This window comes from Rhinoderma darwinii, chromosome 5 (assembly GCF_050947455.1).
Source record: "Rhinoderma darwinii isolate aRhiDar2 chromosome 5, aRhiDar2.hap1, whole genome shotgun sequence".
NCBI lineage: Eukaryota > Metazoa > Chordata > Amphibia > Anura > Rhinodermatidae > Rhinoderma > Rhinoderma darwinii.
In genome coordinates this window covers 289,029,087-289,056,486 of record NC_134691.1, presented here as the reverse complement: position 1 = coordinate 289,056,486, position 27,400 = coordinate 289,029,087, and the positions used below count along the sequence as shown (strand labels likewise).

The window sequence follows — 27,400 nt, the reverse complement described above, 5'->3', positions numbered from 1 at the left end:
ACACATTTAAATTAATAAGTCTTTCCATTTTGTAAACTTTGTTTTTTCTATAGTGCATTACTTTTTAGGGTTCTGGTACCCAGATGGCACCAAGCAGGCAGACAGACAGATAACGCCAGTGACTTGACCAGGAGCTCATACCTGGTATTCATTTGAATACATGTCAATACTGATAATAGTCATATTTTATTCATTGGCTCACAATGCCAAATGGTTTGAGAAGACTTTGTGCAAACGAAAGTTTGATGCCAACTGGCATTTCACATACATAGAACCAAACTTGTAGAGTCTTTGGCAGCAGTTGAGAGTTTAGTTCTAAGAATTGAGGTGATCTGAGGTAGAAGAAGCAGGAGATGGGACACAGGGTGAAGGACTGGATTTATCTGACATCTCCTCTGACTTCTCATCACTTCCTGTGCTGGCTGAGGGAGATATGGGGAGAAGACCCTCTTTCTCCCTTTTCTTCTGTTTCATCCTTCTGTTCTGAAACCAGATTTTCACCTGGGTTTCATTAAGTTGTAAGGCAGCTGCTATCTCCACCCTTCGGGCTCTGGTCAGATATTTGTTGAAATGGAATTCCTTCTCTAATTCTGTGAGCTGTTTAGTGGTAAAATTGGTTCTGACGGTGTTGGGTTGACCTGCATATCCATATTCTCCAGCTTTACCTGTAATACGCAAGCACAGATTATATAAGGGTTGGCATAATAAAAAAAAATGTTTACCCCTTGTTAGCATCACATGGGTCAGTTTATTCATATTGTTATTTTTTTTTTTTTATTATAATTATTATTATTATTATTTAAAAAAAAGTGCCTTACTAATCCTTCCATATAATAAGATGGTGGAGTCTTTATCGTGCAGCAGATACAAAGCCAAGGTATGACATATATGACAGTAGTAACATGTTACTGACAACTCATTTGTCCCCATAGTGGAACAAGTTACCTGTTTTAGGGGGGTTTCGTTTAACTTTCATCCAGTCAAAGGTCTGTGTTGGAGGAGACACTTCAGCTGAAGGTGAGCGGCACACTTCCTGGTGGTTGATATGGAGGCTGCTCACGTTATTATTGTAACCTGCAATGGACAGGTTCTGCTGCTCTGGTCCATAGGTGTGGTGGATGTAGTGAGCTGACCCTGTACCGTCCACATAGCTCTGGTGCTGATGGTGCTGAACAACAGTAGAAGCAATATTCCCAGCGTATACAGTGCTGGGGAACCCTGTACTGACATCTGCCTCTTGGTTTACAGGGAAGTGGGAATAGCTGGCACTGAAGTTCTGGATGCCATAGCCTGCAGCACAGCTGGGGTGGGAGTATGACATGCCCAGGTTGTTGTGGCTCTGGAAGGCTCCAGGTTGGTGAGGATGATGATGGTGATGAGAACTTATTTGGACCCCCCTTCCAACCATAAAGCGATCATCGTTGTTGCAGTTATTGGCACTGACTGCGCAGGACTGAAAAGTTGTAAGTCCATGGTCAGGGTGGAAGGCTCTGGGCTCTCCGGTCATCAAGCTGGGGTAATCCAGGAAGGAGCTCATTGTGGCATAGTCCATCTATCACTGACTGATGGTGTCTTTACAGTCCAGGGAGATTGTGCCAACTTTCTCACTTCCTCCATAGGGCCAGCAGCAGTACACGAGATGAATGTACAGTCAAGTGGCGTCACATGATCGCGTCAGCCAATAGCAGCACAGCTTGACAAAGTTTCACTGCACAGCCCGGTGATGGATCGTTCTATCCCAGGCATTTAAATTGCAAGCGCTGATCTATCACATTGTGTAATGCAGCGTCTACACACAGAGCACACACCGGCCAGGAGATCAGCGTTCACACACCGGCCAGGAGATCAGCGTCCACACACAGAGCAGACACCGGCCAGGAGATCAGCGTTCACACACCGGCCAGGAGATCAGCGTCCACACACAGCGCACAAACCGGCCAGCAGATCAGCGTCCACACACAGAGCACACACCGGCCAGGAGATCAGCGTTCACACAGCACACACCGGCCAGGAGATCAGCGTTCACACACCAGGAGATCGCGTCCACACACAGAGCACACACCAGTCAAGAAATCAGCGTCCACACACATAGCACACACCGGCCAGGAGATCAGCGTTCACACACCAGGAGATCAGCGTCCACACACAGAGCACACACCGGCCAGGAGATCAGCGTCCAAACACAGAGCACACACCGGTCAGGAGATCAGCGTCCACACACAGAGCACACACCGGCCAGAAGATCAGCGTCCACACGTACCGTCCAGGAGATCAGCGACCACACACAACACAGACCGGCCAGCAGCGTCCACACACAGCACATACCGACCAGACTACATGGAGCCATGAAACCGGCATTTCTCAGGTAAGTGATAGTCTTGTATTCTGTCTCATGTTATATATGCAATACAAGATGTTTTGCCAAAGAGCATAATTATGATGTGTGTATTCTATATATTATTGTACACTACGGTATATTATATACCTATAATGATTGGATACATGATAGCAGATTGGTTTTATGCATCAAGTGAGATCCACAAGAAAGAATACCGCTGTAGCATGCATATATAGTATACACAAGTCATATACACGTCCTCCAGGCTGCGATGTGCATGTACAGGATCCTACTAACTGCATTGTGCATGATTGTACAGGATACTACTAGCTGCATTGTGCATGATTGTACAGGATACTACTAACTGCATTGTAAATGATTGCACAGGATACCACTAACTGCATTGTGAATGATTGTACAGGATACTACAAACTGCATTGTGCATGATTGTACAGGATACCACTAACTGCATTGTGCATGATTGTACAGGATACTACTAACTGCATTGTGCATGATTGTACAGGATACTACTAACTGCATTGTGCATGGATGCACAGGATACCACTAACTGCATTGTGAATGATTGTACAGGATACTACTAGCTGCATTGTGCATGATTGTACAGGATACTACTAGCTGCATTGTGCATGATTGTACATGATACTACTAACTGCATTGTAAATGATTGCACAAGATACTACTAACTGCATTGTGCATGATTGTACAGGATACTACTAACTGCATTGTGAATGATTGTACAGGATACTACTAACTGCATTGTAAATTATTGCACAGGATACCACTAACTGCATTGTGCATGATTGTACAGGATACTACAAACTGCATTGTGCATGATTGTACAGGATACTACTAACTGCATTGTGCATGATTGTACAGGATACTACTAACTGCATTGTGAATGATTGTACAGGATACTACAAGCTGCATTGTGCATGATTGTACAGGACACTACTAACTGTATTGTGCATGATTGTACAGTATACTCGAATGTATTGTGTAATTCAGTAAACTGAATGATTGTGTGTACAACTCCCTCTCTCTTTCTCTATCTCTCTCTCTCTCTCTCTCTCTCTCTCTCTCTCTCTCTCGCTCTCTGTCTCTATCTCTATCTCTGTTTCTCTGTTTCTCTCTCTCTCTCTCTTGCTTTTTACCTTTCTTTCTCTCTCTTTCTCTATCTCTCTCTCCCTATTTCTCACCATGTTTCTCTCCATCAGCTCTCCTTGCCTCTCTCCCTGCTATCTTTCTTTCTTTCTTTCTTTCTTTCTTTCTTTCTTTCTTTCTTTCTTTCTTTCTTTCTTTCTTTCTTTCTTTCTGTCACTCTCTCTATGTATTACAGACAGTGTGGTCCTGTCCAGCTCTTTGCTGATATTTTTGAGACAAGAGCAGTGTTATGTGTACTCTATATTATCTATCTCCCTTATCTTCCCTGCCTTGTCTTTCCTCCCCCTCCTTTCCCTTACTTTTTGCCTTTCCAGGGGCAGTAGCCCTGACTCTGCTTGTTCTGTCACCATGGTAATATAGCCTGTGTAAGTCATGGAGGCGTCATTCACCTTTCTTACTATCTTCATACACACAATGTTTATTAGTTAATTATCTAATAATTAGGGGTCTATTGCATGTGACCCTCGAATGACCCTGAGATCATCTGGTAATTAAGCAGCTAAAGGGTTAATCAGCTCTTATAGTGATGATCCTCACACTAAATGGAACAATGGAATTGGTAACTGCCAATAAATACAATTACAGTCACCTGTTGAGATAAACCATAGTATCTCATTATCATTTTATTGCCTCTGACATCTTCACAATTCTCATTGGATCCATAACATCCACTAGTCCAGTAAAGCAACATGTTCCAAAAATTATATTTGGATATATGGATGCAAAATGATATATTTTTATGGATCAGTTTTAAGTATGCAGAGCTCAGATTTGTTTCTATGGGATGTAAACAGATTCAAAAATACATCCGTTTACGGGTTTGGGTCACACTAGTGTTTTGTTTTTGGGTTTTTGTTTTTTTTTACTTTAAAGTATTTAGTCTTTGTCGAAAATGAGGCTCATGTATGACAGATTAAAACTGACATAGAGTTTGTACCTGTTCTATAAGGCATATTTGACTTAGGGTATGTCTATACTAAATAACCGATCATAAAGCATCCTATTTATTTCTACGGGACAAGCGGCTGGGATGAGGGATGCATTTTTCATCAAAGAAAATCTTCTATGTCTAGCCGGACATAGCCAACCAGAAAAACGCTGCATGCAACATTTTTCTGACTGGTGCAGGGAGACGTTCAGTGTCTCAACTAAAGCCACCGAACAGAAAACTGTTAAGGAGGGTCAGATATATGTGAATGGGACCATAGCGGCAAGCGAGCCTGAGAAGGCCTGTTCAGGAATATAGCCCACCCTATTGGACAACACCAGTATGCAGATTAGGTTTACCCTGCCCACTTTTCCGAACATATAGGGAAAAGTTGTTTGTGTCCTTTAGGCCTCCTTCACACAGAAATGTTCTGGCAAATAAAACTGCTTTAAAAAACACTTCTAAAAATGCAGTTTTCAATGAAGCATGCATTGTTTATGGAATTTTTAGTGGCGTTTTCTTGTGGCGTTTTTTCATTTAGCGTTATTTTGTACATGCTTTTTTAATTTCGTTTTTGAGGTCCTATAGAGAAATCTATAGCAAAAACGTCTGAAAAATGCTGATTTTTAGCGTAAATTATAGTAAATGCTTTATGTAGCCGGTGGTACCGCCCCCTCTGCTAAGCCCCACCCACTTATTTCAAACCGTGTGGAGAGCCACGGAAACAGTCCAAAAGTCAAAACTTTTGATACGTTTGAACCGTGTGCAACTTTTTAAACGCCCCCCCCCCCTCCCCCACAGTGTTTATTTGTAGTCTGTAACCATGGAGATATATAGGTTTGCATAGCATCTCTGGGAACAAAATGGTAGGACATTTTTATTCAAGATTATTATTAAAGTTGGTTAATTTGTTATTTTACACGGAGTATTTAACAATTGATTGCACATCTTGGAGTCAGTGGAGTACAGATTGGATTGATCCTTGAGTTCCTCCCAGATATCTGAAGAGACACTTTTTTGAACATATCCTTATTAAATAAATAAATAAATAAGTAAATAAATAATTTCTGTATTTATTCAAGTATAAGTTCATGCATACTTTTCGGACAACTGACACATATAATCATGATCCATTTTGCAATTTTGGTGTGTAGTTGTTTAAAGTCTGCCTGCTGTTTTAGGTGACTTTTTAGAAAAAGCTATCATATGTGTGTACATGAGGAATAACACTTGTTCTGGCCATTATATGACTTGTACATGCCATTTTTCAAGCAGTTTTCCCCTCTGCAGGCTCTATCTGTAATTCTCAATTATCTTTGAGCTAGTAGGCGGACATATATATAATATATATATTTGGGCTGGGCAATTAATCGAAGAATAATCAAAATCGATATTCAACGCAATTAATCGACGTTATCTTTCAAATTTCTGTGTAATCAATAATTTTTCCCAGTTTAAACTGTATCTTCATCTTCATGACGCATATACAGTTGAAACTAATGGTGTAACAGGGGACCATAAGGTACTTGCCCTAGCATTCGCTATGTCTCGCTGGATGTGAGGCAGTGATGTCATCGTGCCTCTCTGCGCCGTGCCGCACAGACCAGAGGAGCATAGGGATCTCCCCCACTCATCATTAGAACAGGGTTAGGTGAGTATGTATATTATTATTTTATCAGACATTATTGGGGGCATTATATAGCATGGGGGCATCTATGTGGGACTTTTTAGTGTATGGGGTGTATATATAGGGTCAGGTATGGTGGCTTTATACTGTGTGAGGGCAGCTATAGGGGCATTATACTGCATGGAAGTCAGTTATAGGGGCATTATACTATGTAGGGGCAGCTATGGGGGCATTATACTATCTGGAGGGCAGTTAAGGGGGCTTAATACTGTGGGGAAGACAGTTATGGGGGCATTATACTGTGTGGACGACAGTTATGGGGGGCATTATACTGTGTGGTGGCAGCTATGAGAGGCATTATATTCTGTAGGGCAACTATAGGGGCATTATACTGTCTGGAGGCAGTTATAGGGGCATTATAATGTGTGGGGGCAGCCATGGGGCATTGTATTGTGTGGGTGCAGTGTCAGGGGGTATAGTATATACAGTAGTATACAGCAGGCTCAGGGGATAAATATTAATTCAATGGCGTAGCATGCAAATAGGGGGCATGGCATGCAAATGAAGAATTATATATATATATATATATATATATATATATATATATATATATATATATATATAGATATATATATATAGATATATGGATAGATATACGTATTTTATTTTAATACAATTATATTGGATGCATATGAGATAGATTAAAGGTAGACGGATTCAGGGATGGATGGTTAGATAGAAACGTTGTGCAGGTCAAATATCTATCCACTATATCTGAATTTTGCCATCATTTGGTGTGTGTATTTTTTTTACGAAACACATACTACGTCATATTTATATATGTATAAAGATTGACACAACTCATTATATCACTTGTCATTATAGAACTGCTGGCAAAAGGCGACGTAATCTGAATCACTAGCTCTGAAGAAAACAGTTAACGTCAGTTAACTAGACAATAGAAGTTAGTTATGAGATAGATAAATAGATAGATAGATAGATAGATAGATAGATAGATAGATAGATAGATAGATAGATAGATAGATAGATAGATAGATAGATAGATAGATAGATAGATAGATGATAGATAGATAGATAGATAGATAGATAGATAGATAGATAGATAGATAGATAGATAGATAGATAGATAGATAGATAGATAGAGATATTTTCTGTAGAAACCTTAATGCTGTAATGTGCTTCTTATAATTCCATATAAAGATGAATCTCACGTGCGTGCGTGCGTGCGTGCGTGCGTGCGTGTGTGCGTGTGTGTGTGTGTGTGTAGACCAGTATATCCCGATAAAAAACGATTTAGAGAAATCTTGCCCTCCATCCTTCTACAGCATGCAAATGAATGAAAGTTCACCATCTGCCCTGTTTATGCTTCATATAGCAAGGTAAATGCCTTCTTTTGTGTTTCTTACAGGCAAAATCCACTAAATATAGCTGCATAATTGGAGAGATAGATAGATAGATAGATAGATAGATAGATAGATAGATAGATAGATAGATAGATAGATAGATAGATAGATAGATAGATAGATAGATAGATAGATAGATAGATAGATAGATAGATAGATAGATAGAAAAGTTGCAGGAGCATGGAGGAGATTATACAGCAGTAATGAGCAGTGTAGCTGAGAATCCAGCACTGGCGTGAAATCAAACACTTACTAGAAACTGAAGCAGCGTCTCAGTGCTTCTCTGACTCTGTCTCCCTCCAGTAGCCCGCTCCCTTTCCTCTCCGTAGACTTCTATAGACAGCATGTAACCTAATCCCTCAGTGAGCTGATAATCCATCTTTTAGCTGTGAGTTGCGAGTGAATGATCAGTGCAAGAGACAGGGGAGAGAGAGAAGTGGCTCATAAGTGGAAAAGTTGAATTTTTCTCTAATTCTCTAATTGTTATATTTGCTTGTACTATTGATTAATGCAAAGTTTGTTCAAAGGTTAGGGACCATTAAGGCCATGCCCAAACAAACCAGTATCATTTATATGTGCCTCTGTTCCATATGCAGAAACAACATCAACTGCCTTGTTACAGAGATACAGAATACTTTGTCTCAGGAAGGCACCACATAGCAGCACACAGAGGATATGCCAATGCCCCTAGCCACTCAGTGTGCCACTGTATATGGTTTATGCAAACAATATTGCCATGTGCATGAACCCTTAAAATTCCTTTAGCATTTAAAGTCCAAACTGTGCACAGGTTCGAACTAAGAAGGCTCTGAGGCTCATGAGCGACCCATATGAACAGAGCATGAGTGAGGAACAGAGAGTGAATCTCTGGTATTAAAATACAAGCTGCAGCTACCATAACCAGGGGCGTAGCTAAAGGCTCATGGGCCCTGGTGCAAGAATTCAGCTTGGGCCCCCTACCCCTCCCCAACACCACCAGACCCTGCGTGTGCCTATGCCCAGCCGCCTTCCCAACAGCCCCCATGGATGTTGCCACAGTATAATGCTCCCCATAGCTTCCTCCACAGTATAATGCCCCCACACAGTATAATGCCCCCATAGCTGCCCCCACACAATATAATGCTCTCATAGCTGCCCCCAGAGTATAATTCCCCCATAGCTGCATCCACACAGTATAATGCCCCCATAGCTGCCTCCACACAGTATAATGCCCCCATAGCTGCCTCCACACAGTATAATGCCCCCACAAAGTATAATGCCCCCATAGCTGCCTCCACACAGTATAATGCCCCCATACAGTTTAATGCTCCTCATAGCTGCCTCCGTATAGTAAAATGCCCCCCATAGCTGCCCCCACACAGTATAATGCTACCCATATCAGTCCCCATGGTATAATGCCCCCCCATATCAGCTACCCCTACAGTATAATGCCCCCATATCAGCTCCCCATACAGTACAATGCCCCCCATATCAGCTCCCCATACAGTATAATGCCCCCATATCAGCTCCCCATACAGTATAATGCCCCCTGTATCAGCCCACATACAGCATAATGCCTCCCATATCAGCCCCTCATACAGTATAATGCCCCCCCCATATCAGCCCCAAATACAGTATAATGCCCCCCATATCAGCCCCCCCAGTATAGTTCCCCCCATACAGTATAATGGCCCCCTCGCCATATCAGCCCCCCATACAGTATAATGCAGCTATATGTGCATAATGGAAAATTAATAAAATGACTTATCTATCCCTGTTCCCACGCCGGGTGGAGGATCCTTCTCCTCCTTTGGTCTGTGCTATGAGTGACTCGGCGCAGACTAGCACGATGACGTCACGACATCGCACCTGTCTGCATCGAGCCGCTCAGGGCACAGTGAATGTTGGAGCAAGGAGCCGTCAGCTCCCTGCTCTAGCATTGAATGGAACCGGGACCTCAGTAAATGACTCGCGACCCACCGGAGGTCTTCACACAACGCCCCTGGAAGTCGCGACCCACAGTTTGTAATGTATTGTATTGTGCAATTTGCGGTGGAGAGAGGGGGGGCTGTAATTTAATGGCCCCCCTCTCCACCGCAAACACAGGCAGAACAATACAATACATTACGGGCCCCCTCTCTCCCTCGCAAACACAGACAGAACAATACAATACATTATGGGCCCCCTCTGCAGCGCACCTGCAGGATTTTCCGCACCGGCTCTTCCACGCTGGCTGGAACGCCCCTCACGTAACATCACGGTCACATGGTACACTGAGTGTACCATGTGTCCGTTATGACTAAGGAGATCGGCCTGTAACCAGGAAGAGCGGGAGAATTTATTTAATCATTACCGCGCTGTGTGGCAGTGGGGGCCCTGTGGGCCCCTCAGGCTTAGGGGCCCGGTCGCAACTGCGACCCCTATAGCTACACCACTGACCATAACTGTGCCAAATCAAGCAGCGCTAAAGCTGGACTACAATATAAATTTAGTTAAAATGAATGGTTAAAAAAGCAAGTGTGCACCCACCTTCACCACTTCACCTGGTCAACCCCCTCCCCCTCCTGATTTAGCCATTTTTTTGTACATGCAGTCACAACCTTTATTTTTTATTTTTTGCTATCCAAATAATAATGCTGTTTTTTTATGACAAATATTGCTTCAAGACATTGACTTTGTACCTTTTTTATAAAATTTTTTATGTTATTGTGGGGGTAAAGTGTGAAAAAATTAGCAAAAAGTTAACATTAGGTCACAATAAATACATTGTAGAAATGATTCCCCCTTTCCATTCTGCTCATTTTTATGTAAGATGTATGGGGGCAATGGCTAAGGTTGGTTTGTAGTGACTTTTTAGCAATTTTTTCAAATATATCGAGAGACTACATTTTTATTTGTTAAGATATCCTTTATTTTTCTATGATATTATAGAAATCTGCAAAAATGACATAACAATGATTTTATTTACCATTTTACTCTTTTAATTTTTAATAGCCTAAAGTCTTAAACAAATGAAGTGTTAACATGGCTTCACATTATGCTTATTTGCATTATAACAAGTATGGTTATGGGTCGTCAGAGTGGGATAAAGGTTATGGTTTGAATGGGCAGTGGCGTTTAAATTATTTATTTATTTATTTTTCACTTTAAGTGTAATTGTTTTTTTACAAAAAATATTGCATTACCTTTTTGGAAATTACAGCAATTTTTTGCATAGTCCCTGCATTTTTACAGGCCAAAAAGTAATAAGACAAATTAACATCAATTATAAATAGAAGGATTACTTTATACACTTGGATACTTTGCAATCAATGACTGCATGATCTCTGGAACCCATGTACATCACCAAGTGCTAAATTCTCCCTTTAAATGCTTTGCCTTTACTGCATTCGCCTCCAGTCGCTGCTTGTTTGTGGGTCTTTCAGACTTTAATGGACACTAACTTTTCAAACAATTTATGCTAATCTAATAGTCTAACTGATATAGATTAACTTTGTAATTTACTTATTGTTAAATTTAGTTTCTTTGGCCATGCAAATTCTGTGTAAAGTTATTGCCACTAGGTGTCTCCCTACTTGTTATCTGCTGTCCACCCCTGTTGTCAAGCAAAATCCGTTCCTAGTTACAGAGCAAAGGAGACAAACTGCAGAAAGTTGGATTGTGTCTCTTCACTGCCTTCCAATAAAAGTCTATGGAGGGGGAAGGGGGAGTAGAAGGAAGAAGCAGAAACAAGCTACTCATTGAAATCTATGGAGAGGGGTGAGGAAGCAGGAGCAGAGATACAGGCACACTGCCCATATAAGTGTAAGCCTGCAGAGGGGAAAACTGCTACAAAATGCCATATACAGTATGTCATATAATAGCCAGAAATAGTGTTATTTCTCATGTACACACATATAACAGCTTATTCTGAAAGTCACCTGAAAAGTTATGTACGCTTTAAGTTTTGTCTTCAGTAAGTGAAAAGTATACTCAAACAGGTTGAGGTCAGATGACTGACTTGGCCATTGAAATGATTACATTTCTTTGCTTTTAAAAGCTATTGGGTTTCTTTTGTAATATGCTTTGGGTCAGTATCCATCTGTACTGTTAGGCGGGATTCACACGACCGGGTCGTTCCCGTGCCCGAGTGTCGGCCGGTAAAATCGGCCATTTTGCCCGGCCGGTTTGCATAAAGTTATGCATCCGTGCCGGGCCGGGCAGATCCGGACAGTGACATCAGCGGCAGCTCCTAAAGGGGAATCCCCATGTGTTCGGGGATTCCGCTTCAGGAGTTTCCCCTGATGTCACTGCCCAGATATGGACAGAGACATCAAGCGCTCTGTCCAGGAGCGGAATCCCCGAAAACACGGGGATTCCGGAGCTAAAGTGCGGCTAGCACATAGCAGAGCGGGGAGATACCTCCCTGCTCTGCTATAGTGGCGTCGCTGCAGTAGTAGCAGCCGCAGCAGCTGCTGCTACTAGCGGCGCCATCGAAGGTGTCGCCGGGCCAGGGTGCTTTTAACAAGCAGGGGAAGGGAGCCAGCGCAGCGCTCCCTACACCTGCTGTACACCCCGTCCCTGCAACACAGTGTACAGCGATGCCATTCGTCAGAATGGCATCAACTCCTCCTCCTCACATGCACTCTGCGCTGTGAGGAGGAGGAGATAGAGCGCAACCGCCAGGAAACCCGGCCATCACTCGGAACACATTCCGGTGATGGCCGTGTAATACCCGGCCCCATAGACTTCTATGGGAGCCGGGCGGCCGGGTGCCCGGGCAAAGATAGAGCATGTCCTATTTTTTGACGGCCGGATTTCCCGGCCGTCAAAAAATCGGTCGTGTGAATAGCCCCATTAGGGGTCTATCATTCCTAATGCAGCCGGGTGCCGGCCGATTTATGAACGGCCGGCACCCAGCCGGGAAACCCTGCCGTGTGAATGAGGCCTTAAGCACCGTCCTATCGGTTTTTAAGCACATGACTGAATCTTAGCAGAAAGTCTCGATCTATATAGTTCAGAATACACCCTGCTATTTCTATCCACAGTCACATCATTAATACACCAGTAACCCAGTTCTAATGCAAACCATACATGCCAATAGCCTAACACTCCCTCCACCATGTTTGACAGATAATATGGTATGCTTCGGATCTTGATTGTAGATTTTGACAATAATGAGCCTACCTCCATGAGAGTGTTTTTGACTATGTTAGATGTTATAAAGGGGTTGATTATGGGGTTGTTTTTACAAAGGAAAGAATTCAGCGATCATCCACTCTAGTTGTCTTCCGTGATCTTCCAGATTTTTTGGTGTTGCTCAGCTCGCCAGTGCATTCCTTCTTTTTAAGAATGTACTAAATTGTTGATTTGGCCGATTTGGAATTAAATTAGCATTTTGTAGCTGTTCATGGGAACTCTCAATATGCGGTCCAGAGAGGTGTCAATGCAAGTGAAGGAAGCCATCATTCAGATATCTCTCTGATAGGTTGGTTCCATTTTTTTAAGCCTCCTTTACTTGCATTGACACCTCTTTGGATCGCATGATGAGAGTTGCAATAAACAGCTACAAAATGCAAATTCAACACTTGGAATCAACTCCAGATTTTTTATTTCCCTAATTTGTCATAAAAAAAAAGGAATAAATAACCACACCCGGCCATTAAACTCCTTATTAATCAATTGTCCAAGTACTTTTGAGCTTGTGAAAAATCAGGGACTATGTAACAAATGGCTGTAATTCCTAAACGATCAATGCAATGTTTTTGTTAAATCCCTTGAATCAAAGCTGAAAGTCTATACTTGAATCACATCTTGATTGCTTTGTTTCAAATCCATTGTGGTGGTATACGGAGAACAGCGTCCATTTACAATATGGGCCGTGGAAACAAGCGCCAAACTGCACTTGTTTGCTCCTTTTACAAGGAGCAATAATCAGTAATGTATGGAAACGAACGATCGTCTCCATATATTTGCATCATGTTGGCAGCACGTCTCCCTGTTTACACAGGGAGATATGCTGTTGACGAGCGACCATTTTATTCACCGTATAAAAGAGCCGATCATCTGATGAACAAGCGTTTTCTCGTTCATCAGCTGATCATTGGCCTGTTTACACAGGGTAATGATTGGGAAAGAGGAATGTTTCGTATGAACGCTAGTTTGCACGATCATTGGCCCATATAAAAAGGTCAAAAATGCTGAAAATGGTGTCATTGTCTGAATTCTTTGGGGCCTAACTGTATACATATAGTGAGTAAGAGCTATAGGTGGACTGTTGCGATATATACAGTAGTTCAGCATTCCGCAAATGTATAAGGTGGCAATTCACATAAGACAATTCTGGGCCCAACACTTTAACCAACAGTTTTTTAGCTCCATAAACATCCCTGTTCAGATCAGACTTGCCGGCATGTTACTGCCATAGGGAAAAGGGGGAAGAGCCTTTTCTTGACACCTCTGGCAGCACTTATCTCTTAAAGGAACATAAGACCAGGCATGTTGAATTTCTGGTTTCAGTCGGGCTGCCCGCATACACATTAGACTGCTAGGAGATCCCAACATTTATCTAATAAATAGGACCGGCTTTAAAGAGGGCCTATCATAAATAGGGTGGTTGTGTAATTAAAAAAAAAACATTAGCCCCTCAATAAATATAAAAAAAATTATAAAAATTTGTATACATATCATTAGAAATTATTAAAAAAAAAAAAAAAAAAAAGAAGCTCCTCACATGTCCTGGTTTAATATTCAAGAGATCCTGTTCTGAGCCTGTAGGCTGCCGTGGGAGATTGTGGTAGGCCGCAGGGGAATCACCAAACCTGGAAGTTCTGACCCGATTCTTGTAGAGAGTTGGGTAATTTGCATATTGAAACCAGGTCGTGAAAGGAGCTTTTTTTTAAAAAAATTGTAATGACGTTTTTACAAAAATATTTTTTAATAAGGGTACCCTATTTGTGATAATAGGAACTCTCAAAGCGTTTTTCTAGCCGACACAGGGAAGCATCAGGCGGCTCAACTGATGTATCAGATGACAGAACTGCTTCCAAAGGAAAGCATGGGACTAGTTTTAACATGAGTTTCCCTCTGGCTTTTCTGTATCACAGTGAAGAGAAATAAAACTGGATTGCTGGACGTATGTGAAGGGATCTTACAAAACTTATTTACCTGGAAATTGAGGGTTTAAAAACAGTAAGGCTGGGTTCACACGTGGCGGAATTTCACTTAAATTCCGCTGCGGACACTCCGCAGCGTTAATCCGCAGCGGAGCCGTTTGTCCATTGACTTACACTTTAATTTAGCAGTGTTCGTTTAGACGAGGCGTAAAATTCCGCTGCGGAGCATAGGCTGCGGAGCGGAATTTGGTGTCCGCAGCATGCTCTGTCTGTTGCGGAGCAGTGGCGGACTCATGGCGGAATTTCTCCATTGACTTCAATGGAGATTCTAATTTCCGCAATGAAGTCCGCAGCTGTCATGCACATGTTATGTGTGCTGCGGATCCGTCTTGCTTTTTTAACTTGACATTTCTTCATTCTGGCTGGACCTATGTATTTCTAGGTCTACAGCCAGACTGAGGAAGTCAATGGGGCTCCCGTAATGACGGGAGCGTTGCTAGGAGACGTCAGTAAATAGTCACTGTCCAGGGTGCTGAAAGAGTTAAGCGATCGGCAGTAACTGTTTCTGCACCCGGGACAGTGACTACCGATCCCAATATACATCTATCTGTAAAAAAAAATGAAGTTCATACTTACCGAGAACTCCCTGCTTCTGTCTCCAGTCCGGCCTCCCAGGATGACGTTTCAGTCTAAGTGACGGCTGCAGCCAATCACAGGCTAATAACAGGCTGCAGCGGTCACATGGACTGCCGCATCATCCAGGGAGATCGGGCTGGATGCCGAAGGAGGGACGCGTCACCAAGACAACGGGCGGTAAGTATGAATTTCTTTGACTTTCACAAGGGAAAGTGCTGTCCCTTCTCTCTATCCTGCACTGATAGGGAGAAGGGAAGTACTTTTACCGCAGTCCGCAGCAGCTAGTCCGCATCAATTTTCTGCACATTTTGTGCAGATCCGCAGCAGAATCTGCAACGCAGATTCTGTGCGGCATTGATGCGGACAGTTGCGGAGGAAATCCGCCACGTGTGGTCATGCCCTAAGAGAGCCCCTTGATGGAATCTGCTGTTTACCCTACCGAACTGATATCTATTAATTCAATATCTTTTTATATAAATATTATTTTCAGAGATCATAGTGTTAAGGAGATGCCCCTGCCCAATTAGGGGTAATGACCTTCAAATAAATCAGATAAGGGCATGTTCACACGTGGCGGAATTGCTGTGGAATTCCGCTGCGGACAGTCTGTCCATTGGTTTCCACACCTTTTTAGTTATCTTCGTGCAGACGTTGCGGACAACTCCGCTTAGGACCATAGGCTGCGGTGCGGAATCTGGTGTCCGCAGCGCAGCATACACTGGCTTTTGCGGACTTGATGCGTGCTTGTGGCGTAATTTCTCCATTCACTTCAATGGAGTTGCAAAATTATGCAATGAAATCCGCAGATGTTATGTGTGTTGCGTTGCGGATTGCTTTCGCAACAGGATATTTCATCATTCTGGCTGGACCTATGTGTTTCAAGGTCTACAGCCAGACTGAGATGGAATGTTTTAAAAGACAGCAGGAAGTACTCTTCACCTGAATACGCAACGACTAATCCGCAGCATTTTACTTCACATTTTAGGCAAAGGCGCAATGGACTCTGCAACGCAAATTCTGTGCGGCATTGATGCGGACAGTGTCTGCAGAATTCTGCCACGTCTGAACATGCCCTAATATGTTTTGGGTCTGTTGGATTTTTGGTACATAGTGCTCCAGTTATCACCATAAGGGAACATTCAGATATGGCGGAATTGCTGTTTAATTCCGCTGCGGACAGTCCGCAGTGGAAGTCTGCAGCAGCCGTTTTTTACATTTGTTTCTATACATTTTTAGGTAACTTAGTTCAGACGTTGTAGAAAATAACTGTGCAAAAAACAGGCTGCGGTGCAGAATTTTCCCTCCGCAGCATGCTCATGACGTTGCGGAGAAGAAGCGAAATCTCACTGCAGATTTCAGCCTTTGCAATGCAAAAAATGAAATCTGTGGCAAGTCCGCTGAGATATCTGCAACGTCTGAATTAGGGCATGGCCCCACGTGGCGTTTTTCCTCCGCAACTGTCCGCATCAATGCCGCACAGAATCTGCCTTGCAGATTCTGTGGCGGATCTGCCCAAAATGTGCAGTAAATTGATGCGGACTAGCTGCTGCGTATTGAGGTGAAAGTACTTCCCTTCTCTCTATCAGTGCAGGATAGAGAGAAGGGACAGCACTTTCCCTAGTGAAAGTAAACGAATTTCATACTTACCGGCCGTTGTCTTGGTGACGCGTCCCTCTTTCGGCATCCAGCCCGACCTCCCTGGATGACGCGGCAGTCCATGTGACCGTTGCAGCCTGTGATTGGCTGCAGCCGTCACTTGGACTGAAACGTCATCCTTGGAGGCCGTACTGGAGGAAGAAGCAGGGAGTTCTCGGTAAGTATAAACTTCTATTTTTTTTACAGGTTGCTGAATATTGGGATCGGTAGTCACTGTCCAGGGTGCAGAAACAGTTACTGCCGATCGCTTAACTCTTTCAGCACCCTGGACAGTGACTATTTACTGACGTCGCCTAGCAACACTCCCATAATTACGGGTGCACACACATAGTCACCCGTAATTACGGGAGCCCCATTGACTTCCTCAGTCTGGCTGTAGACCTAGAAATACATAGGTCCAGCCAGAATGAAGAAATGTCATGTTAAAAAACCAATACGCATCCGCAGCACACATAACATGTACATGACATCTGCGGACTTCATTGCGGAATTAAGAATCTCCATTGAAGTCAATGGAGAACTTCCGCAATGAGTCCGCAACCAGTCCGCCACTGGTCCGCAACATCCATTGTATGCTGCGGACACCAAATTCCGCACCGCAGCCTATGCTCCGCAGCGGAATTTTCCACCTCGTCTAAACGAAGCCTACTAAAAAGAAGTGGAAGGCAATGGAGAAACGGGTCTGCTGCGGATTAACGCTGCGGAGTATCCGCAGCGGAATTCCAGAGCAATTCCGCCACGTGGGGCTTTGCCCTTACCTGTCAAATATGCAAATGTTGCTGCAGATTCTTGGGTAATTGCCCCGAATCAGCACCAACATTTGCAGCGGAAAAATTCCACTACGTCTGAACGTGCCCTAAAGATGCACTATTCCTGTATCCATTGAGAAGAGAGGCTTTACCAGTTTTGTTGCCAACATTTTTGAAAGTAAAAATCTATTCCATACATTAAATGGGGTTGTTTTCTGCAGCATGTGCATGGCTTTTTGCAAACCCCCTTCAAGTGAGTGGGATAGTCACAGAAATTTCTGCAACAAATCTGCCACATGTGAATTGACCCTAAGGGCACGGCCAGACGTGGCGGAATTTCTGTGGAATTCCACTGCGGACAGTTCGCTGTGTAAGGGCATGACCACACGTGGCGGATTTCCTCCGCAACTGTCCGCATCAATGCCGCACAGAATCTGCGTTGCAGATTCTGCTGCGGATCTGCACAAAATGTGCAGAAAATTGATGCGGACTGGCCGCTGCGGACTGCAGGAAAAGTGCTTCCCTTCTCCCTATTCAGTGCAGGATAGGGAGAAGGGACAGCACTTTCCCTAGTGAAAGTCAAAGAAATTCATACTTACCGCCCGTTGTCTTGGTGACGCGTCCCTCTTTCGGCATCCAGCCCGACCTCCCTGGATGACGCTCCAGTCCATGTGACCGCTGCAGCCTGTGCTTGGCCTGTGATTGGCTGCAGCCGTCACTTAGACTGAAACGTCATCCTGGGAGGCCGGACTGGAGACAGACGCAGGGAGTTCTCGGTAAGTATGAACTTATATTTTTTTTTACAGATACATGTATATTGAGATCGGTAGTCACTGTCCCGGGTGCAGAAACAGTTACTGCCGATCGCGTAACTCTTTCAGCACCCTGGACAGTGACTATTTACAGACGTCTCCTAGCAACGCTCCCGTCATTACGGGAGCCCCATTGACTTCCTCAGTCTGGCTGTAGACCTAGAAATACATAGGTCCAGCCAGAATGAAGAAATGTCATGGTAGTAAAAACAATACGCTCCGCAGCACACATAAGATCTGCGGACTTCATTGCGGAATTTTGACTCTCCATTGAAGTCAATGGAGAAATTCCGCCATGAGTCCGCAACCAGTCCGCCACTGCTCCGCAACAGACAGAGCATGCTGCGGACCCCAAATTCCGCTCCGCAGCCTATGCTCCGCAGCGGAATTTTCAGCCTCGTCTAAACGAACACTGCTAAATTAAAGTGTAAGTCAATGGACAAACGGCTCCGCTGCGGATTAACGCTGCGGAGTGTCCGCAGCGGAATTTCAGTGAAATTCCGCCACGTGTGGTCATGCCCTTATTCTCCTGCGGCCGTCTTTTACAGTTGTTTCAATACATTTTTAGGCAAGTTAGTTCAGACGTTGCGGGAAAACTCAGCTGCGGATCATAGGCTGCGGTGCGGAATTTTCCCTCCACAGCATGCACTGTCTGTGGCGGAGAAGATGCGGAATTTCACTGCGGATTTCAGCCTTTGCAATGCATAAACTGAAATCTCTGCCAAGTCCACTGTTTTTTCTGCAATGTCTGAATTACCTGTCAAATATGCAAATGTTGGTGCAGATTTGTTGCGTAATTGCCCCAAATCTGCACCAACATTTGCAGCGGAAAAACGCCGCCACGTCTGGCCGTGCCCTAAAAGTACTAGCATTAAACATCTCTACAGTCAGTGTTTTCCCAGCCTGAAATGGGTGTTTAGAGAAGATCTACATTTACATGCACGGCACATGTGGATACACTTTAGGGTTTAGTGTATCCATCGTTTTATAATCCAGTGTTTTAGTGTATTGCATTGCATTCTACTCCAGGTGAGGTGAAAAAAGAGCATTACAATCCAGTACAATCTCTTATACACAGAGAAAGGCCTGTAGCTGGGAGTGTGGGCCATGCTGTGTGCTGACCACCATTTCCTCTAAACAATAAGCCAGCAGCCTGAAGAGGAGGGGAATGTGTGACGTCACAGAAAGGGCGTGGTCTCCTTGGACTAGCTGGTCTTGTGTGTCTTTGGAAGAGATGGGGGGGTTGTGTAGAAAAAAATATGTGTGTGTGTGTGTGTGTGTGTGTGTGTGTGTGTGTGTGTGTGTGTGTGTGTGTGTGTGTGTGTGTGTGTGTGTGTGTAAAAATATGTGTGTGTATGTATATAAATAAATATGTGTGTGTATGTAAAAAAATATGTGTGAAAAAATGTCTGTGTGTTTGCATATATATTATATATCAGAGAAAAAATATATATCATTTTGGTAAATATATAAAACATTTTTGGTGAAGAGCTTTGTTAAATAAATATTGACTGAAATTGTGTATCATCATTTTGTATTATTAATTACATTAATTCTTATTATTTCACTCTATTATTTTTTATATGATTATATTTCATTAATGCTCCTGTAATGGCTTCCACACGACAGTGATAGTCCAAGCAACATATCCTGTAATGTGATATCCCCCGCCTCCCCTGGATAGGGGGTTAGGAGTAAAAGCCTTTTAACAAAAAGTTGAGGCAATAAGTTATACATTTAAATCTGTTAACAAAATTCATTGATATCAGGCTCCAAATAGTTGATATCATACTGTTCAACATTTCTTTTATTTTATTTAAAAAACAAATAAAATAAAAATTCACAGCATTTTTCCTAAAACTGTTTTGATTTTATTCTACCTCATTCCACTGTGTAAATTATTGCAAAATTGACAATCCCTTAAACACATCAAGAATCGTCTTGTTACAAATGTATTTTTCTATTATTTTTAAATATTTTTGTTTAGTTATTTTTTATACATTGCCTTCTCCAACTGCTAATAAATAATAGTTATATACTTGTATATTACTATACACCTCTATATGGATCTCCAGATACTATACTAGGAATGAGAATATTCTCAATCATATAGCTCCTATGTTTTTAAGATATTTTATGTTTAACCACGTCCATCGTTCAGGTTTAATTTAAAAGCGTTGCTGCTGCTCGTTTACATAGACGGACACATCTTTTGTCTTTACTGTCAGCAACAAAGCCCTGGAATCTGTGCTTAGAATCCTGCACTTCAATGCGAATTATAATGAATATAGCACATAACTATGAAAGGAATGTCTCTTTTCACAACGATCTATCACTGGAATTCTTTTGTGCAAAATAAATAAATATAAATAAAATAAAAAAAGAATACTTAATACATGCACAGGCTATAGGGATAATAATAATTGGGAAATAATGAAGTCGATACAAAATAGGAACTCTGCTATAATCAGCATTCATCCACTAAATAAGCTACCACTCAATAAAATAACAAAATATTGATTCTCGTCTAAAATAATTTTTAAACATAAAAGTATTATATTATTGTAAATATATGCAAAGTTATAAAATAAAGCGACGGTTGGGTTCTAATCACACTATGTATAGTGAAAGATCTCCAGACATAGGACTGAATAGGGCAGGCTCACTCCTTGTTCTAGCAGCCGCAGCACTAAAACCAAGCTGTTGTTTTAATAGGGCAATAAAAATGAATTATGGTTAAACGCCTTGTAGCTCTGAGCTTCTGGATGGAATCCCCAGTCTGAAGCAATACGTAAGAGGGGTTTTATATTTGTGTGAGCTGCAATTGATCTCCTTGATGACAATCTCATTCATAGAAAGCATTTGATTTATGAGTTTAGGAAGAATTGTATTCAGTACATCTAGATATTATTGCATTATTGCTTAAGCAGCCCTCTAACGTTTAGTGTGGCATTGTGTTGAGCATTTAGATGTTGTGGAATAATAGATAGATAGATAGATAGATAGATAGATAGATAGATAGATAGATAGATAGATAGATAGATAGATAGATAGATAGATAGATAGATAGATAGATAGATAGATAGATAGATTCGAGATCATGCGACTCTGGTGGGGGAGGGGAGTTGTGTCTATACATATAAATAACTTGTAGGAGTGCAGAATTTTTAATTCCCTTAAATTTTGACATTTCTACATTATTTTGTCTTCCAGATGTTTTCCGGATCTTCTCACAGATTATCACAATTCCAACAAGAATCTAATTTGTTTAGTTTTGGTTTGGGTTTTTATCACATTTTTTTATTTATATATTTTTTGTTATGAGCCAAATGTAATCCAAAAAAAACTATATTTTAGCATATATATTTTTTGTCATTGGGTATGATTATATTTAATGAAAAATTAAGCAATTTGTTCAAACATCCATAGAAAAACAAAATCATTGTTCTAAATTTTGCCTTTTAATAAAAATAAAGTCAAACAAAAATATATATATATCATATATAACTCTAATAAATATCTTGCTATATACAAACATTCCTAATGGTTTGCGATTTGTTCATTTTGTGTGCTTTTTCTCTGAATTGCTTTCTATGCACTTAAAAAAAAATAACAATGAAAATACAGTTACACTTTAGGATGGTGGAAAAAAAAATCGAAAAGAACCTGTGGGATATAGTTATTTATTCTACCAAAAATATTTGTAAGACAAGGATGTAATACAAAAATAAAAAGAAAGTGAAAATACATTTACATATAGTCACTTTCTTATTGAGGCCTCACTTATTGCTTTCAATGGGTTAAACAAAAATGAAAAGGTTCCTTAATGAAAAACTGAAATGGCTCTAGGATGCAAGAAAAAATAAAAACAGTTTAGAAACTGAACATTAACCATTTAGCGTCTGGTGGGTGTTTCAGTAGTTGAGGTGCTGCAAGTCAATTGTGGTAAATGTGTCTGTGAAAAAGTCAAAACTGTCTGCAGAGATATCTATAGGGCTGTCCAGAGATCCTGGTAAACTGGGGGACACGGTATCTGAGAGCTGGAGGCAGGAATCTGAGGAGAAGACATTGAAGTCTGATAGGGAAGCCACATCTAGGGCCTCATCAGGGCTATCATTGTGGAGTCCAGCGGCTGCAGAGTCCAGGCCCATTGTTGATAAGCAGTTCTGAACAGTGGGTGACTGGTGCTGCTGGAAATGTCTAAGATTTTTCTCATTGCTGGATAATGGAGAAACTGGGAAACTCTGAGGATCCCCATTGTGTGCATTCTGAGCTTGCTGCTGCTGGAAAGTGTATCCATCCCTCTCCAGTAAAGCCCCAGAGACATTGTTGAGAGCCTGCTCAAACAGAGCCTTCTCCTTATCTACACCATCACCCTTCTCAGAGTCCTCCAAACTTTTACACTTCCCTTCCCCATTCTGATTCTCCTTACACTGGGTCTGTCTCTTGTGTTTCATTCTTCTATTCTGGAACCAAACTTTAACTTGTCTCTCAGTTAAATCCAACAAAGCAGCGATTTCCACCCTCCTGGGTCTGCAGAGATACTTGTTGAAATGGAATTCTTTCTCCAGCTCCAGCAGTTGTGTATTGGTGTAAGCCGTCCTTAGTCTTCTGGAACCTCCACTACTATTATCCTGAATTTCAATGATTTCTGTAAAAGGCACAAAACACAACATCAGTCATCCTCCATGATGCCGAAATTATATATATATATATGTGATATATCAATGTGATCTACAGGCTCTGCAGCAAAATGGCCGACCTGTATACTGAAAACTTCATTCCCTGATCACTATATATTTTTAAAAATGACATATATAATATAATATTAATAAATACATTTCCGTATAACATCATTATATAAAATTACTCTTAATTGCTCGGATGTAAACTTTAGGGGTCAAACTTGTAAAAGACCCTAAAATTGTCCAAATAAAAAATCTAACTTTAAAAAATATTGTAGTATAAACTTACATATATTACTATAGTTGAAAGCAATCCCAGCCGATGAGAATCATAGGCTGAAGGGTCATACAAAAAAAAGTTGTAAAAGTCTATTAATGAATGGGGAAAAAAAGTATAAAAACATACTAATAAAAAAGAATGTCTGCTCCCACTGATGATGACTGACCTTTGTGGCTGAGGCATGCTGCAGAGGATGGGGCACTGGCGGCTGGAGGTAAAGGGGACTTCTTGGATGCCTTCTTCTCCTTCATCCAGGGGTACTCCGGGGGCAGGGATCCGGCTGCTGGCACAGGACTGCTGCCGTTGCTGCTGCCACCATTGGGGCTGTGTTTGGGCCGGCTGTGGCGAGGGTGGCTGCCTGGATTCAGGCTGGGGATGGTCTGTTCGAAAGGAGGAGGAATAAGTGTCGAGTGTGAAAGCGCAGAGCTCTTGATTGATGAACTTTGAAATGTCTCAGCGACAGGGGGAAAGGATGTCAGGCACTCAGCAAGCGACGGCTGACTATTGATAAAGCCAATCTCTCGCTCAAACTCGTAATTCATGGCCCTCTGCTCCTGCGAAAAGTTCGCACAAACCAACGACGGCGAAAAAAAATCATAAAAATCCTGGATGGTTTTTTTCTAATTCACTGATTACAGCCGTATGGGGACTGTGCTACTATTAAACTATTGAATTCATGGAGACAAGGTTGAAATTGGACCGAATTGGTTGTCACATGATTGCTCCTGCCCAATGACAATTTGGGGTTTAATCAAAAGAAGCCACTGTCTGTGTGATTGATCCAAAAAAAGTCAAGAAGGAACGCCTCATTGTATGGCAGCTAGGCTTTTATTTACACATGATCCTCTATAGCCAGGGGTACACTCCCTGCCTCATACCTATATATGATATATGGGATATATATGTATATATGTGCTGCTCCTGCACACTGCTCTGCAGCACTCTCTCTGCTCTGCTCTGCTCTCACACACACTACATTGTCTCAGCCTGTCAGGGAGGCGGTTTACTCCACACAAATCAACCAAAATCTGACGCCTTAAGTCATTAACAAAGTAATCCATTAATCTTCAAAGTTCTGACACCAAAGACTGCTCCATTCCTTAAACATAAGTGCTCACTACCAGGCACCCACATTCAGTGCTCCGCTGTACCCAGGAAATGTTACCTTAATGTGTGCCAATATATATATACAGATATATATATATATGTGTGTGTGTGTGTGTGTGTGTGTGTGTGTGTGTGTGTGTATATATATATATTCACATACATATATGTATATATATATATATATAAATACATACATATATATATATATACATACATATATATATATATATATATATATATATATATATATATATATATATATATATATATATATATATATATATATATACATACATACATACATACATACATACATATATTTATTACAGTACTAAGATCAATTGGACAGGCAAACCACATTTCTTTCAGCACTTCTCCATATGGGAAGCGTGAGGACAAGTCTTGATCTATGTGAACATTTTACACCACTGCAAAATGGCTGCACATGACAATAGATCTCCTTTCTCTATAGAGGTAATGTGTGTTTATGAATAGACAGAACAAGGTGAGTGATTTTTACTACTGCAATTTATCGTAGTGAGGATCATAATCTGTTGAGGTATTATTATCTATTATTACTATTACGTCTGTACAATATAATGTTGGAGTGTAGGTGTGTGGGTATATATATATATGTATGTATATATATCCTGTAGAAATAGAGATAGATAGATAGATAGATGATAGATAGATAGATAGATAGATAGATAGATAGATAGATAGATAGATAGATAGATAGATAGATAGATAGATAGATAGATAGATAGATAGATAGATAGATAGATAGATAGATAGACACACTTATATAGCTAATATATATATTTCAATATATTATTTTTATATACATATTATTGTTACATACATTTGATGACTACGTTTTCAATATAAATAAATAAATAAATAAATAAATAAATATATATATATACATACATATATATATATAATAAGTGACATTGTTGATCAGGTAATAAGTGTACTAAACGTTCAGATTAATATTCAATATTAGATGATTCCTGTAAACACATAAAAAAGATTTAGGAATGTTAAATCTAACACAAAATGGTATTTAGCCGCATCTTGCAGCAGACTATAGGAACACAAGGCAGTAGTTAGATGGAAGGTTTTTAATTTTCTTGCTTTTATTCCAAACAAAGCTGGAAGGAAGTCTGTGTGTGATCAATCTTTCTTGCCAAATGGTTTGACAGCTTCTGGCCCTAAAGATCACATTTAAAGCTTCTTGTTTCTTCCAAGATCAAATGTTACTGGGAAAGAGGTTTCAGGGAGAAATGCAGCTAAAGAAGAGCTAGTAACTTCTCCTTGCTTGTTTTCTTGGGATATATTCACATGGCAGGTATGGCACCTTTCCTTTGTCTTATATCCAGGCAGCGTTTCCATGTAGAGTTGGGGATTAAATAATACTCTGGATAGATGGATGTGCGCAGATGGAATGGAGCTTTGTATATGTGTGTGGGTGTGAGGATTCTTAAAATCCAAGGTTCCTTTTCTTTTAGCAGGAAACAAAGAATTTCCTTGTGTCCACATTACATCTTATCATCGTTAATAATATTATTAAACAAAATCCATCCAGCAATATATAAACGGTGATCTCTATTATATCCATAGAGAAGACAAGCCGCTTTATGTTTAGATTGTCCAGCAATGTACAATGTGCCTACAACATATGGTAACCAGGAGCAGCATTAATATAATACATCATGTCCTTCCACCCAGCACCCATGCCCTTGGGGATCATTCTCATCGCATAAGGGGCACAAATTATCGACACTTCTCTAGAGCTTAAATTTTTATATATATATATATATATATATATATATATATATATATATATATATGTTATATGTATACACACACACACACACACACACACAGCACTGGTCTCAGGCTTTAAGAGCACAGGTAATATGATACTGAAGCCGATGTTATGGCGCCTTCCACTTATCCTGATTTATTCCAGAATACAGCATTCCTTATTTTTTACTTAAACAGAATTATTATTTTGAAATTAAGGATGATATTTAGGAGAATTATGTATGGCAATGTATTGTAAGAGGAGTGTCTAAAAAAAAAAAAATTATGAGGAGGAAATAAATTCATGCTGGGAAATACAGTAAATTAAGCACTGTATACTAGTAGTAGTAGGACATTTGTGATCATGTAGTTTATTATATCACCATAATGTGGTGGTGATATGTGGGGATTCCTGTTAATTAGAAATATATATATATATATATATATATATATATATATATATATATATATATATATATATATATATATATATATATATATATATATATATATATATATATATATACAGCACACAAGATTTTTTTTTATTATTATTATTCATATTTTTTTCCCCCGCCTGTCCCACATAGATGCCGACAGCCCACATCCTTTGATTTGTTTGATTTGGTATTTTGCCTTTTGTGTCTATCACCTCTTTTATTTTTAGCTAACAACAAAGCCACCCACAGAAATGTCCATTACTAGGGAAAAGTGTAGGAGTGAAATGTGCATTTTCTTACAATGATCTCCACCAGAAGAGGCAGAGAGAAGAAATCATTCCGTGTGAACAGATGCATGGGAGCTGATGCTGCAGATTGGAGCACAACATGGCGTAAGAAGCCCATCAGCACAAAGCTATTACCTACCGGACCTCCATTATCAGCCATCTTATCAATCAACTGCACCCTCTCCCTCTCGCTCTCTCCCCTGCCCTATGCTACAAAAGAAGCTGCAGTTTCCTTTCCTACCTACCAATGCTGCTCCATTAAATTAATTGAATTGACAATGTAGACCTTAACGTAATTTGAAATTCATGGACTATATTATATATATATATATATATATATATATATATATATATATATATATATATA

The 27,400-nt window shown here is 40.9% G+C and overlaps 2 protein-coding genes across 2 annotated transcripts; both read right to left on the bottom strand.

Moving 5' to 3' along the window:
• Positions 1-299: 299 nt before the first annotated feature.
• Positions 300-1,552, bottom strand: HOXA1 (homeobox A1). Its single transcript, XM_075828644.1, has 2 exons — positions 946-1,552; positions 300-665 (listed from the first exon to the last, which is right to left on the bottom strand). Exons 1-2 carry the CDS (start codon positions 1,550-1,552, stop codon positions 316-318), a joined length of 957 nt encoding a protein of 318 aa, XP_075684759.1. The 3' UTR covers positions 300-315.
• A 20,655-nt stretch (positions 1,553-22,207) lies between these two features.
• HOXA2 (homeobox A2) lies at positions 22,208-23,932 on the bottom strand. Its single transcript, XM_075828643.1, has 2 exons — positions 23,557-23,932; positions 22,208-23,076 (listed from the first exon to the last, which is right to left on the bottom strand). The coding sequence occupies exons 1-2, from the start codon at positions 23,930-23,932 to the stop codon at positions 22,340-22,342; spliced, it is 1,113 nt and encodes a 370-aa protein (XP_075684758.1). The 3' UTR covers positions 22,208-22,339.
• Between the last annotated feature and the right edge of the window lie 3,468 nt (positions 23,933-27,400).